General features: G+C 39.7%; 2 protein-coding genes across 3 annotated transcripts; one reads left to right on the top strand and one right to left on the bottom strand.

Moving 5' to 3' along the window:
• The first annotated feature begins 611 nt into the window (after positions 1-611).
• kmt5ab (lysine methyltransferase 5Ab) lies at positions 612-8,613 on the top strand. Of its 2 annotated transcripts, none has more exons than XM_061672406.1 (7): positions 612-702; positions 1,741-1,870; positions 1,945-2,101; positions 2,175-2,262; positions 2,795-2,854; positions 4,322-4,512; positions 8,303-8,613. In XM_061672406.1, exons 2-7 carry the CDS (start codon positions 1,813-1,815, stop codon positions 8,511-8,513), a joined length of 765 nt encoding a protein of 254 aa, XP_061528390.1. In that variant the 5' UTR covers positions 612-702; positions 1,741-1,812; the 3' UTR covers positions 8,514-8,613. The 2 variants fall into 2 exon arrangements, with proteins under 2 accessions (XP_061528390.1, XP_061528391.1); XM_061672407.1 differs by having other exon boundaries at positions 616-702; positions 1,745-1,870.
• On the bottom strand, positions 7,031-15,923 carry rilpl2 (Rab interacting lysosomal protein-like 2). Its single transcript, XM_061672408.1, has 4 exons — positions 15,271-15,923; positions 11,761-11,912; positions 11,475-11,591; positions 7,031-10,085 (listed from the first exon to the last, which is right to left on the bottom strand). Exons 1-4 carry the CDS (start codon positions 15,565-15,567, stop codon positions 10,064-10,066), a joined length of 588 nt encoding a protein of 195 aa, XP_061528392.1. The 5' UTR covers positions 15,568-15,923; the 3' UTR covers positions 7,031-10,063.
• Positions 15,924-16,154: the final 231 nt, after the last annotated feature.

Here is a 16,154-nt window from a genome sequence, read left to right on the forward strand (position 1 = left end):
TGTTTGTGTCCTGCGATTGGCTGGCGATCAGTTCAGGGTGTACCCCGCCTTGCACCTTACGATAACAGGGTTAGGCTCCAGCACGCCAGCGACCCTAGTGAGGATAAGCGGAGTGGAAGATGAATGAATTAATCTTTTTAAAAAAATTATATGTACAATATTTTATTGTGAACTTTCTAACGCTCATCAACTGATATGTTACCCAAGTTCCAAATCTAGCTTTTTTTTCTGGTTGTTTAACATGAGCTCGAAATCAAGCCAATAAGAGAACGGCATTCACGCAGAATACCACGCCCATTTGAAACAATCGAACCAATCGAAGACGCCGAATGATTTTTAAATCCCCACGATGCCACACATACACTCTTTGTATGTGTTTCGCCCGCCACCCCAACAATAAGCAAGCGAAACCCATCAATATATTTTATTCACCACCCCTCACGTCGGATATGTATTCGCAACACTGACATGGCAAAAGGTAACCAAAACCTCTTCAATTAGTGTTCTTTTGTACGCTAGCTCGTACACGGCTAATAACGACAAGCCGCTACCCGGGTTGAAGGAGTAATAGAACTGTGCTGTACTCTGTGATCACAGGGAAGAAACAGATGGAGAGGGCGGACAAAAATCCGGAAAACGCTTTGGAACAAAAAGTAAACTCCGGAGAGACCGAAAGAAAACTGGCCCGTGGCTAGCAAAGAGGTATGTTAAACGCTTACGCGGAACAACATAGTCCCCCCTCCGCCGACTTTTTATTTGGGAGGTACCCGGATGTAAAACAAAACAAAAAAAAGATACAAAATCAAACGTGTGAATATTGACGCGCAAAAAAAACCCTCAAAAACGTTTCATTCCAATGTAATATATCTTATTCAAGACATCTTGGCAAATATTGTTTAACATTCCCCAAATTCCTCTTCATTCCACAACGAGCGGAGACAAATTCCTTGTTTTTTGGACATAGTTGGCAAATAAAGATGATTCTCATTTTGAATTCCATATTTTCCAAAATTTAACCAAATGAATTATTCTTCAAACCATTCTAATTCCCAACTTGTTAGCTCATTTGTGACGTAAATTATTTTTCACATTCCAACACAAAACACTACCTCAAAGTGTTAGAAAATCGTTGTCCATTGATTTACGAGTTTACCAAAGTCGCCACTCAATTTACATTTTATATCAAATCAATTTTCACTGAAATGGCACTACCTACTCCAGTTCCCAAAAATACACCCCAAAATGTTTTTGTTATATTTTTAATGAATTAGCACAGTATTGTAAAATATGAAGACAAAAACAATAAAGGAGAATATGTAAATGAACTAGTTTTATGAAATGTAATAACTGTACATAGTTTATTATTCGTGTTAATGTGTGCCTTTTAGGGGCGTGGCCTAATGAGTGATGTAAGGTCTTCCTAATCTCAGGTTGGCCCTTTACCACACAGAATTGGATCAGTAGCTGTGTAATGTGCAAGTGGGTCCTTGCCCACTTGCACATTACAGTATCGTAATTGTAAAATAACTCCTAAGTTTGAGAACTCGTAAAACAAGGTACATCTGTATATAAAACTATATAACTACTTGATGAGTTGTCATGTTTAATAAATTAAAATCACAAGTCAAATTGTCCCTTGCATCCTTCCATTTTTCAATAAGCAGCCCTCAGAGGGAAAAAGGTCTAACACTTTTTGTCCCTGTGTGTAGAGTATTTGATAATAATTAACCTCCTTTGCAGCCAGATTGCACAAGAAAAGCACATCCACGTACTCCGAAAAAGGCCATAGCGCCTCTGAACGACACCTCCAGCATGCTCATTCAAGACCGAAACGACACAGATGCCAATCACGCAGCCAAGCTGGACAAAGGTGAGGAAGCTGCCACAGTAGCATTAACTGTAGTAGCACAGTAGAGGGCTATATGCCAACTGTTGCCATTGTAGACACCTCAAATGAGACTCAGTCGGAGCTGCGCGGAACCAAGGTCGCAGATCAACCTCAGCAAAAGAAGATGACTGCGCACACAAACGTGGCCCTGGCGGACGACCGCAAAGTTCCCGCCTCCAAGCCCCGAAGTCGGAATTCTCACAAAGGGAAAAAGTGTGTTGGGAGCCAGTGCATCTCTACCGAGGAGGAGGAGCACATCCTGTAATCATATTGTCCTTCTCTATAGGATGGAAAATAAAGCCTCGCAAAACAGGAAGGTTACAGACTTCTTCCCAATCAGGAAAAGTAACAGGAAAACGAAAGGAGAGTTGAAGGTTAGTTTATTATCAATTCTGCACTGCCGATACAGTCATCCCCTTTTTATCGCAGGAGATAGGTTCCAGACGCACCAGCGATATGTGAAAATCCAGAGATTTATTTTAATAGTTACAACAATACTCACAGGCATTTAAATCTCTCTGCTCCATGAGATTATTTCCGGAGATGAGTTGGGGGACCTTCTCAGGCTAACACTTAATTCAGACATGTCTGTATACTGTAAAAACAAAAACGGTCGTTCAAAATTTGTGATACATTGTCGTCATGGCACGAACGATGAACCGGGATGTACAGTAGCAGGGGTTCACTGTTCATGTTTGGTTCGTTTTTGCTACCAACATACCTCCTAACTTTTGCTGCTGTTCACATTCACTTCTACATATTTAGTATCTATTTCTTCATGTATATGCAGACGTGTCATTCACGTCTGCATATACTGTATAATAATACGTGTACAGTTGCCACATACATTGCTGCTCTCATTGTCTGATGTACTGTTCCTGACTAATACTAATGAAATATTTTCAGAATGAAGAACACAAACACTTGGATGACCTGATAAAGAACGGCGTTGAAGAAGGACTGCAGGTGATGACTGCAGTGCAACGCATGCATGCCCTTTTTATATTGTCCAGCCAATTTAACCAGGCCTACTGTGACATTTAAAGGTGCCATATTTTACCAAACCAACTTTTATAATATTTGGGGTGTAATATTGTCTTTATGGTGCCTCGGTAAATATGTGAAATATGAATTAAAATTCGTCCACGCATTCCTGAATTCTAGGACGTTTTTCCCTGGAGAGGCCTAAAAGCAGGTCATTGAAATTTCTCAAGCTTATCTACGTCACTAGCGAAGCTCTCCGTCTACCTCTCCGCTCCCGAGCCAGGGCTGTCAACATAACAAACAAGTGTCCTCTCACAGGTGGCTCTTCTACACTGAGGCAACCAATCAGATGAAAGGGGGCGGTCTTAGCCAAATATGGATAAAGTGAATACAAAACGGTGTCAAACAGAAGTAGCTGTCAGAGGGGCCTTTTCTGGACACACGTATGTTTTTTGAATGCAATTGAGAGTCACTCTATGGCGGTGTAAATAGACAAAATATGGATATGTTGTTGTTGAGGATGGCCCAACCAGTGATTAGGTTTAGAGGGCCATTACTTTTTCCATACAGGGCCTGGTGACTTTGAATAGTTTTTTTTTCTCCTTAATAAATGAAATCACCATTTTAAAACAGCATTTTCTGTTCACTTGGGTTATAATTGTCTTGTTTGATTATGTTAAACACTAATGTGGGGAAACTATGCAAAAATATAAGAATTTGAGGAGGAGGCCAATACGTTTTCATCAGAATCATCTTTATTTGCCAAGTATGCCCAAAAACACACAAGGAATTTGTCTCCGGTAGTTGGAGACAACAGACAGTCAATTGACAAGAGAACACTTTTGAGACATAAAGACATTGACAAAAAAAAAAAAAAAAAAGTAAAGGGTTGCTAGTTATCTCGTAATGCCGGTACATTTATGATTATTTTTTTTGGGACAATTGTGCAAAAGAATGCAGAGTCCTCTAGCACTTAGAGCAGTTCGAATGACTAATATTACAATAGTCCGGTGCCATGATCATTGTGCATTTTTAATAAAGAAAAAAAATGTAATAAAACAAAAGTGAATGTAAATAAACTCATTTTATAAAATGTAATTACTGCAACTTATGTAGTATTTTATGTGCCTTTAAGGGGCTTGGCCTACTGAGTGACATCGGGAGCTGGAGTCTAATTGGTCTGTTAGTCTGCAAGTGAGCATCAGGCGTGAGTTGTGGCCTACAGCAGCTTCTTGCGAGTGTTCTTATTTTGAATTTGTGTCTGACTGTTTGTTGTCCCGTTTGATAAACGGCTGGAAGTGCATCAGCGACTGGTGCTCTCCTTTCACACATGCGCGGGCACTACAGTAAATTAGTCCCCAACCCCCTTCACTCACTTTTATTTTTTTTAAACCTACATTTTTTTTCTTGGAGTGATTTTGACGATTATGGTAATGTTTTTATCCACAGGTGAGGGCGATAGAAGGCAAAGGGCGGGGTGTATTTGCCGAGCGCGGCTTCAAAAAGGGCGACTTTGTGGTGGAGTACCACGGTGACCTGCTTGAGCAGGCCGAGGCCAAACGGCGAGAGGCCCGCTACGCCCAAGACCCCCAGACGGGCTGTTACATGTACTACTTCCAGTACCAGGCCAAGACCTACTGGTGGGTTTGATTTCATTTTTAAAGCTCCCTTATGCTTATTTTGATTGAACCCAACGTCTGTTATCCTAATCAAGGACAATTTAGTTTACATTTTTAACATACGTTTTTGTGAATATTTAAGAATGTTTTGGATCAACGAACCTACGGAGGTCTTTTTTGTAAACATTACAATTTAGTCAATGTCTGATGTAGGTAATTTTCTCAAAAAGACAATTTAGTTTTCAGCAAACCCAGCATGGTTGCTTAAACAAAGACAGCTTTTAACAATCCTCATTTGATTTATTCCAGTAATTTTTTATTTATTTCAGTAATTTATTTTTTCAGTCACACACTTATTTCTGAAAGAACTCATTGTCAAGGTGGGATTATAGAACTAGCTACATTAGTGTGATTCTCCAAGCAGTTTATGACAGCGCCTCCTCACCAGTTAAATCAACAACATGATTTTAGCCATCAATAAACCTAACGTAGGCCTGTTCGTAAACATGAAAATTGAGTTTTTATCCCAAACAATTATAGTGGTGTGTAAAAGTGTTTGCCCCTTCCTGACTTTTTTTTTTTGCATGTTTGTCACACTTAAGTTTACCATCAAACCAATTTAAATATTAGTCCAAAACAACACAAAATGCAATTATGGAAATGTTTTGAATTATTAAGGTAGAAAAAAAATCCAAACCTACATGGCCCTGTGTGAAAAAGTAATTGCCCCACCTGTTAAAGCACAACTGGTTTATCATATCGGAGTTCAATTTCTCTAGCCATACCCAGGCCTGATACTGCCACACTTGTTCTCAAACAAGAAATCACTTAAATAGGACCTACCTGACAAAGGGAACCAGTCCAAAAGATCCTCAAAATTTAGACATCATGCAGAGATCTAAAGAAATTCAGGAACAAATGAGAAAGAAAGTAATTGAGATCTATCAGTGTGGAAAAGGTTATAAAGCCATTTCTAAAGCATTGGGACTCCGGCGGACCACAGTGAGAGCCATTATCCACAAATGGCGAAAACAGAACAGTGGTGAAATTTCCCAGGAGTGGCCGGCTGACCAAAATTACCCCAAGAGGTCACAAAAGACCCCACAACAACATTAAAAAGAACGACAGCCCTCACTCGCCTCAATTAAGGTCAGCGTTCATGACTCTACCATAAGAAAGAGTCTGGGCGAAAATGGCCTGCATGGCAGCGTTCCAAGATGAAAACCACTGCTGAGCAAAAAGAACATTAAGGCTCATCTCAATTTTGCCAGAAGACATCTTGATGATCCCCAAGACTTTTGGGGAAATACTCTGTGATCTGACGAGACAAAAGTTGAACTTTTTGGAAGGTGTGCGTCCCATTACATCTCGCGTAAAAGTAACACATTTCAGAAAAAGAACATCATACCAACACTCAAATATGGTGGTGGTAGTGTGTTGGTCTAGGGGTGTATTTCTGCTTCAAGACCTGGAAGACTTTCTGTGATTAAATGGAACCATGATTTCTGCTGTCTACCAAAAAATCCTGAAGGAAAATGTCCAGCCATCTGTTCTTGACCTCAAGCTGAAACGAACTTAGGTTCTGCAGCAGGACAATGATCCAAAACACACCAGCAAGTCCACCTCTGAATGGCTGAAGAAAAACAAAATGAAGACTTTTGAGCGGCCTAGTCAAAGTCCTGACCTGAATCCTGTTGAGATGGAGTGGCATGACCATAAAAGGTGGTTCATGCTCAAAAACCATCCAATGTGGCTGGATTACAATAATTCTGCAAAGATGAGTGGGTCAAAACTCCCCTACAGTGCTATAAGAGACTTCTTGCAAGTTATTGCAAACACTTCATTGCAGTTGTTGCTGCTAAGGGGGCATTAGGTTTAGAGGGCAATCAGTTTTTCAGACAGGGCCGTGTAGGTTTGGATTTCTTTTCTCCCTTAATAATGAAAACCTTCATTTAAAAACTGCATTTTGTGTTGTCTTTGACTGATATTTAAATGTGTTTGATGATGGGAAACTTAAGTGTGACAAACGTGCAAAACATCAAAATCATGAAGGGGGCAAACACTTTTTCAGACTACTGTAGCCTTTAGGGAACCTACATTTTTTCTTTTTGAGACGTCAGTAAACATTTCAAACAAATGTAATTTTAGTCGTCAATTAACCTACGCGTTATTGTAATATATTTTTTTTCCCCTGGGGGGGAGACAAGTAATGTATGAGGATCAAATGTGAGTAGTTTTAGTCGTCAATTAACCTTGCATGTTTTTGTAAACATGACAATTTAGTCTGTCTAACGTAGGTCTTTTTTTCTCAGACAATTTAGTCGGCTAAATTTTCAGTTGTCAACAAATGACATTTTAGTAGTCAGTTCACCTAACGTAGGTGTTTTCGTAAACATGACAATTTCGTCAAGGATAACCGTGTAAGGTAGGTCATCTTTCTAAAATGGAAAATGAAAAGACACCAGGGAACCTAACATCCATATTTTCAAAAATGCGAGTAATTTTAGTCAACTTAACGTATGCCTTTTTGTAAACATCACAATTTAGGCCCGATTATTCAAAACTGTTTAACCCCCGACCACCGGTTAAATCCTTACTCCGCCATTAGCTAACCGACCATTAAATATCCGTTGTTCAAAACGTGGTCAGTCGCACTGTTAGTTAACGGCACCGTCAAAGTTAACCGTGTGGTTGACGTCACTGGTCAGCGCCAATATATCCCACAATTCATCATTTTGATGACTTGCGGTTTCGCGAAAAAACGGTTGTGAGCAGAAACTACAGCAGATATTTTGCGGGTGCGGCACACGGATGTAATATGATTCTGTCAATATCTCTTACTGGAAAACTCACTTCATTGTGGGACATAATCAACTATTCTTAATAAATCCATGAGCTAATTCTTTTGGCTTGTTATATCTATTTGAACTTATATTATTATATTTAATTGAATCAAATTTTAGACTGTTATTCAAGTTACCGTGGACAGGGAAAATATAGACATTTTACAGGTGCAATGTTTATCGTTTCCAATATTTGTTTTTGACTTCATTATGTAAGATCATTCAAATGTCCAAATAGATCAGTCATGTCTTATTTATTGAATAAATCTATGAAATATTTTATTTTCCCAACTTTTGATGTCCCATGTCTTGAGATGATACCAAGTTTGAAGCGAATCGTTAGCCGCGAACGCCATCTCGAGAGTTCACCACACAGTTAAAATGTTAGCGGCGGGCCTGAGGTGTGTAAACTTTAACGTCAAGTTAATAGCTGGTTAAAGTTAAGAGTTTTGGACAACAATATAACGGTGCCGTTAAAGTTAACGGTCGGTTAAGTCTACTTAACCAGTGGTTAAAAAATAACTGAGTTTTGAACAAAACGTCGTTAAGGATCCAATGTCTAATGTAGGTCTTTTTTTCCCTGAAACTGACACTTTTGTCTTTAGTGGTTCATTCAAAATCAGCATAAATGTTTTTGACGAATGTGATTAAATTTAGTCATCAATTAACTTAAGTTTTTCTAAACTTAGATAAATTTGGGTCATCAATGAACCTAACGTCGGTCTTTTCACTGTACATATTTTCATAATCAGACTGCTTTGAACAATCCTTATTTGACTTATTCCGGTAATTTTTTAATTTTCGTTCCATGCTGTTATTTCTGAAAGGACTAATTGTCAAGATTGGGTGCAAAAAAAATACATTCATAGAGCGAGCTCGGGACTTGTGATTGTCTGAACAATTTAGGACAGTCCCTCGTCACCAGTGTAATCCGCTTTTACTTTGTTTTTATTTTTTCCCGCCTGCAGTGTGGACGCCACGCGGGAGACTGGTCGCCTGGGCCGGCTGATCAACCACAGCAAGGCGGGCAACTGCCAGACCAAGCTACACGCCATTGACGGCTCGCCTCACCTCATCCTGGTGGCGTCCAGGGACATCGAAGCGGCCGAGGAGCTGCTGTATGACTATGGTGACCGCAGCAAGGAGGCCATCTTGGCTCATCCCTGGCTCAAGCACTAAAAAAACAAAACCAAAAAAAAAGGACAAAAAAACACCACAGTCCTGGGAAACTAACTGGTGCTAAAAATGCACAATGAATGACTTTTTTTTTTTTTTTTTTTTTTTTTTTTTTTTTTTTATAAATGACGGACAAAAAAACTTTTCAACTAATATGGAATTTTAATCATGCTTTTTATACATTTTTCTGCTGTAGAATATTTTTTTCTTCATTCAAATGTTACACATTGTCTACTGTTGTGACATTTGCCATCATGTAAATTATTAGCTGTGCTGTACCGTGCCCAATAAAAGACAGTATGAGCTGAGCTGGGTGTGGAAAAACCATTTGAGGAACAAATGGGTCAAAGTGTCATGAAAAGATGAATGTTTACTTTGCAGCTTTGTGGGATGAATCCAATTTTCCACCATCAGGATAAACATTCCAGAACAATAAAATGTTTGGAAGAAATGTAGTTAGAAAGTGCTAATAACATCATACTATCCAGTTTACATCATCTTCAAACAAAGTAAAAAAATCACTGGATGCGTCATTAGGTACACCATGAAATTGCATCACAAGACTCAGGCAGTGTGATTCGATTATTGAGCTGCACGTGAGGGTCAAAATACAATAACAGCTCTCAGCAGGATGTGCCCGTGTTTTCGTAAACAAAGAAAATTTGGTCTTTGGTGTTGATAAAGACACTTGCTAGTTATTGAAGACTAAATTGTCTGCTGTTTACATATAACTGATATGAATCTAATGTACACATCTTTTTATACATCAAATAGTTTGTCTGCCATTAACCTAATCTACCAGTATGTTTGTGTTTAAAAAAAATCCTTTCATAAACCTAACAGGCACGTGTTTGTAAAAAAAAAAAGATTTTTTTTAATTTATTTTTTTACAATTTAGACTTCAATCTTTTTAATTTGTTTTTTAACATTCCAATTTGGTGCCCATAGACACTTTATGTATGCATTTTTGTAAATAAAGACAAATTTAGTCTTAGAACGAACCTGTGCAGTTCCCGAAACATCAAAGACCGTTTCGTTATCAAAGACAAATAGTCGTCATTACCCACGTACGTTTTCGTAAACATCAAACACACTATAGCCTCTTATGAACCTAATATAAGTTCCTTCCATTTTCTGAACAGCTTTATCGGTTAATTTTGTAAACAGTTTTAACTCATTTTAAGTCTTCTAACATTACAGTTAACATGCTTGGTTTATTTACATCAAAGACACTTTAGTCTTCAATAAACCTAACATCTGTGACTAAGTAAACATCAAATACACTTTAGAGGTCAATTAACCCAACAGACATTTTTGAAAATTGTTTTTGTTTTGTATTTTTTCCATGTAACAGCCCTTGTATATGACATAGGTGTACCTAATAAAGTGTTTCACAAGAACAGCTATTATAAATCTTTGTTATACAATACATATAAAATTAAGGCAGCGTGTTAAATTTACAAATACATCTTGAATACAAAAATATAAAAAAGGTCCGAGTAACCTGCTAACCAATCCTGTCTTGTCAGGGTCTTCTTTTTCACCTTCCCGTCTTATTTCCGCCTAAATGAAAACCTAGCAAGAGGGAAAAACAAGTTAGTGTGGGAAGGCATTCGGAAATTGGAGAGAAAGAAGTGCGCAGCACAAGCGAAGCTCCAGTGAGTCAACATCATTGGGTCACAAGTATGTGATTAGGCTCAGGATGAGCGCACCCAAATGGATTGCACTGTGTCATGTGCTGCATTTAAATGTGCTTTTCACCAAAAATCCTCCATTTGCTTTATTCCACATCCTCTTCAGGGGCACCAGAAACCTGGAGCCTATTCAGACTGACTTATTATTAACGGGGGGAAGGGTGGGCTCTGATCTACTATCAATCGTTCATGAATTCAACGATCAATTTGCCCCCCCCCCCACCCCCACCCCCCCCGCGATTGTACATTATATATATTCTTTAGTCTTCAATGAACCTAATATGGATTTGCATAAACAATGAACCTAAGATACTGTAGGCGTTTTCATGAACATTAAAAGACAAATTAAAGTCTTCAATTAACCTAAAATACATATTTTTGTGAAGATTGAAGACAATCAAGAGTCTCAATCACCCAGACATTTTCAAAAACAAAGACTATGTACAGATCTGTAGTCTTCAACGAACCAAACTGGTGTATTTGTAAACATCAAAGTCTGTCTTCGTTGTCTTCAATTAACCTGTGTTTTCCGAAGGTTTTCACGAACATCAAGACAAATTGAAGTCAGTTTTTTTGGTGCTAAATATCAAAGTCCCATTTATCTTCAGTGGACCTAACAAACAATTTAGTCTTCAATTAACCCCTATTTTACAATGCATATAGAAACATTGAAGACAATTTCATCTTCAATGAACGCAATGTGTGTTTTTTAAACATTAAAAGCAAAATTCGTCTTCAATGAACTTAATGTGTTTGCATAAAGAATGAACTACTGAACATGCACATTCGCGTTTTCATGAACATCCAAAACACATTTCAATCTTCAATTAATATAACAGAGACAATTTAAAGTCTTCCATTAACAAAATAAATGCAATATTATATACAATGTATATATTTGTTTTCCTGAGAATCAAAGACAATTCGGTCTTCAATTAAACTAAGGTATGCATTTTTTTACAAATATATATAAACAAAGAACATTTTGTCTGCAATGAACCCAATGGAAGTGTTTTTGCAAACATCAGAGGTGGGACTACCTGTACTTTACCTGAGTATTTATTTTTCTGACTTTTCTTCTTTCTGACTTAACTATATATATTTTTTTACTTTTGCTGAAGTAAATGAGTTGACTCAATACTACGTTTACAAGAGTATTTTTCACACAAAACTCTGGACTTCTACTTAAGTACAGAGTTCTGAGTACTTTTGCCACCTCTGGTGAACATTCAAGACAATTTAACTTCAAAAACTTCATCTCAGTCCTCACAATTTTCCAATGGTGGTCTTTTCCTCTTTTGCATCGTTGACGGCAGCTGCCCCGTTTTGTGCCGGCTCGTCCAGGTCCACTTCGACCATGGCCGCTCGGCCCTGTGGCAGAATCCCGCTGCACAAACACAACCGAGTCCCACGTGAGCCACTGGCACGCCGAACTATGATGAGAAGACACTTCAACATGTGATGGGGAACAATAAAAAGCTGGTCAGGCTGCTTTACAGCACTTAAAGTATAATAAAAATCACGTAGTGCCCCCCCGCCTTCACATGTACTTTGACCTCTTATAAAGCTGCAGCTCCTCCTGGGCCACCATGAGCTGGGCCTTCAGCTGGTTTCTCTCCTGCAGGACCTCCTTCAGCTCCTGCATGGTGAAACGAGGCCTGTCGGGGTCGCTCAGGTCCACCACCATCTGGTTGGGTCCGGCCGCTTGCTTCAATGACAACGACATAGATGCTGCTATAGCTTTTTATAACAGGAGACTACAGCGGTACCTTGACTTACGAGTTTCATTTGTGACCAAGCTCGGAACTCAACTTACTTGTATATTGAATCAATTTTCCCCATTGAAATCTCTATCTGTTCCAGCCCCACACATTTTTTTTGTAGAATGTTTTTTTTTAATAAATACATTTTAAAAAAGCACTCTACTTCAACTTAAAATAAAAACATACAGTAATAACATAATCAAATATAATGCAAAAAAATTAAAGAGTTTATGCATCATGATTTTATTCTTCAATGCCTATTGACTGTGTGCTCTTTCTGGTGTGCTTGCCTTGGCTACCAGAGATTATAACTCACCTCAACATAGTTCCTTGGCACAAAGATGCCACAAGATAGCACTAAGCAATATTTTTATATTAGACTGCTTTGGCCTGAGCACAAAAACAGCAAACTGTTGGGCTTTTCAGGTACTAGTTTCTGTCAAAACTGTGGGGTCGTGACTCAAAATTTGATGACCGCAACACATTCCAAAAAGCCTGGGAACGTTGAGGATTGCTTTTTAAAAAAAAAAAAAAAAACACCTGTTTGGTACACTCCACAGCTGAACAGGTTAAATGGAAACAGGTGGGTGTCATGATTGGGTATTAAAGGAGCATCCCCGAAAAGCTCAGTGGTTTACAAGCAAAGATGGGGCGGGGTTCACCACTTTGTGAACAACTGTGCAAGCAAATAGTACAACAGTTTAAGAACAATGTTTCTCAACGTACAATTGCAAGGAATTTAAGGATTTCATCACCTACGGTCCATAATATTATCGTAGGATTCAGAGAAGAAATCGCTGCACGTTAAGTGGCAAGGCCGAAAACCAACACTGAATGTCCGTGACCTTTGATCGCTCAGGCGGCACAAATACAATATGGGAACACTTATGAGCAGCAGCTGTAGGCCACAACTCACACCCAGATGCTCACACTGCAGTATCAGACGAGGCCACGCCCCACATGAATACGCCGACTGTGTTTTGTGTTTCCCCGAGGCACGCACAACCATGAGCTATTGTAATCACAATCAACTCCCAATCTTAACCACTGCAGCCACACCAAGAAGAGACCAGATTGTTCCTTTCTTCCTCGTCGTTCGCTGTTATGCATTCGGTCTCGCTTTCATATTGGATTCTGCCCAAGTTTGATGTTTTGTTGTTTCTCCTAGTAAGTTCTGACATTTTCCTGGTAGGTTTCATTGCTGTACTTATTTCAATAATTTGTTTCAAAAAGTGAAACTTGTGTTATATTAGTTGACCACACACAAAGTGAAATATTTCAAGCCTTTATTTGTTTACATTTTGATGATTATGGCAGAAAGATAACAAAATAAACAAATTCAGTATTTCACAAAATTTTAATATTGCATGTGACCCAAAAAAAGGATATTAAACACAGAAATGTTGGCGTTCTGAAAAGTGTATTAAAGTAATATGCCCTCAGTACTTTGTTGGGCCTCCTTTTGCATTAATTACAGCATCACGGCGGCATGGCAGGGAGGTTTCAATGGGGTTCAAGTCAGGCGAGTTTGCTGGCCAATCAAGTACTGTTATTCCATGACTATAAAACCAAGTATTGGTAGTTTTGGTTTTGGGGGCAGGTGCCAAATCCTGCTGGAAAATAAAATCATTGTTTCCAAAAAGCTTGTCGTCAAAGGCTGAGGAAAACCTCTGGAGGTGTTTTGCATTAATTAGCTGACAAGATTGGGACACAGGGAGCCTACAATGTTGAAACTTGTCATGATACTCTAATTTTGTGAAATAATGGATTTTTTTGTCTGTCTGCCCTAATCATCAAAATTGAAACAAAGGCTTGAAATATTTCATGTGTGTGGTGAACTCATATAATATACAAGTTTCACTGTTAGAAACAAATTGAGATAAATGGACTTTCCTGAGATATTCTAAATTGTTTTGACACATACGTGCATATTAGCACGGTGAACGACTGGTTAGCACATCTGCCTCACGGTTCTGAGGACCGGGGTTCAAATCCCTGCCTCGCCTGTGGGCAGTTTGCATGTTCTCCCCGTGCCTGCGTGGGTTTTCTCCGGGCACTCTGGCTTCCTCCCACATCCCGAAAAGATGCATGCAATTGAAGAGTCTAAATTGTCCGCAGGTGTGAACGGGAGTGCGAATGGTTGTTTATTTATATGTGCCCTGCATTTGGCTGGCGACCAGTTCAGGGTGTGGGGTGTGACCCGCATCTCGCCCGAACATAGCCGGCCGGGGATAGGCTACGGCATGCCCGCGACCCTAGTGAGGATAAGCGGAACGGAAAATGGGTGGATACCTGCATATTCATCAGTAGCGCTTTGTTATTATTTGTTTGCTTTTTCCTTCTCGTTAGTGCCTTATGTTACCAGTTTTCTTATTTTGTACTCTATGTAAACATACATGAACAACCTGTCGGTATCACCTTATGATGGAACTTTATTGGAAGACTTCATTCTCTTATTTGTTTCTTATGTCCTTACTGGGTTACTAAATCCAGATCACCGGGCGCCATTTTCTTTCCATTTCGCTGTGCCGGATTTCCCAAACTTGCTTTTAGCAAAGGTCAACCAAAAGCGCAAAATCCCTTTGCAACCTCGTTTTTGAAATTCTCAATTCAGATGAGATTTTCTGTGGTTCTGACAAAGACGAAATCTTCCTCCATTTCGGCATCCGAAATCACTCGTTCATGAGATTCCGACAATATTGAGAAGTACATCGACGTGATGAACTATTATCATTATTATTGTTTTCTGTTAAATGTAATCTGATCTGACGATTATCTTGCTGTCGGAGTGGTCCATTGAAAAATCTGAAAACGGCCTGTATAAACATCCCAGTTTCAGCTCAAGTCATAAGAAACATACTGACATTTTTTTCTACCAAAGATTCAAGGTTTCGGTCACAAAATGTCTATTGATTTACATCGATTTCTGGAGGAAATCTGAGCCAATGTATGACAAAAAAAAAAAAGTGGCCTAAAATCCTTAATCCTTATCAGATTCTTACAAACTGGGGCTCATTTGATTCGTGCTGCAAATGTCTATCCAATGGCATCCTCTATTTTAATATATAGGTGGTTTTATATTTGTAGTTACATACATACATCTTTGGTACAAAAGACGCCACAAAAAGATTGCTCACGGAACGACTATTACTTGTAAATAAAGGTACCGCTGTAAACATGAGAGTTGATATAAATAAACGACATATCGTGGCATTTAGACCGTCAACTTCACCTGAATTGACTTGCACAAATGCATTTTTTTAATCGTACTCTTGTGATTTTCTTGCCCTATTTTTTCCTCACCGTGCCCTGGCCGCCGGTGGAGCTTTCCGTGACGACGCGGTCCAGTTGGCTCTTCAGGTTGTCCCGCTCCATTTTCAGCTCCTCCAGGGACAAGTTGTACTTGTTGACCATCGTCTCGAACATCTCCAGCACGCGGACGATGCGAAATTGGAGGTCGGACACCTCTTCGCCCGTTCGGCTGATCCGCAACAAGTCTCGTCCGACGACGTACGAGATGTCGTACACGTCCTCCACCGTCAGCTCGAAGGGGTCCTTCTCGAACGCCAAAGCGAGCGACGACTCCTCGGCGAAGTCCATGATTGGATTGAAAAATATTATCTTGGTCGCTTCCCAACCGTGTTTATGGCAGGAGCGGGCGACTTCTTCCAGAGAAGCGGCACTTCCCCCATCACGCGTCCGCCAATGGCGAGTGTTAGCCCGGCGGCAGAGGAGGGCTAGTTTCCTAGCTACAGGTGAGAGAGCGCAAAGAGTAGCGAGCGAAGTCGAGAGGATTCACCCTCCCCTCGACTCCCTCCTTCCGCTCGCCAACGACCTTTCTCTGGTGTTTGTTATTTTCAGTGGATATATATTCACTTTTATTGGCGTTTCTTCACAAAAAAACAAGGTCCAAATGGGAACTGAATTGCAACCGCTTTGAAGTGTGGTCTGGATAAAAAGTTAGCCGATAGCACGACGGGTCCTAAAGATTTAGCCAATAGGCTGCCGGATGCTGAAGTGTTAGCCAATAGCACGCCGCGTCATCGTTTGTTCTCTTACGCCTTCTTTTGGGCGGGTTTCTCCAATCACCATGGAAACCAACAATCGCAACCTTGCCAAACCGCTTCCGATTGAGCGCGCATTCGCAAACAACACGCTCCTCCATGTTTGTGTGTTTGATTGTTTGT

Source organism: Phycodurus eques, chromosome 3, assembly GCF_024500275.1.
Source record: "Phycodurus eques isolate BA_2022a chromosome 3, UOR_Pequ_1.1, whole genome shotgun sequence".
Classification (NCBI taxonomy): Eukaryota; Metazoa; Chordata; class Actinopteri; order Syngnathiformes; family Syngnathidae; genus Phycodurus; species Phycodurus eques.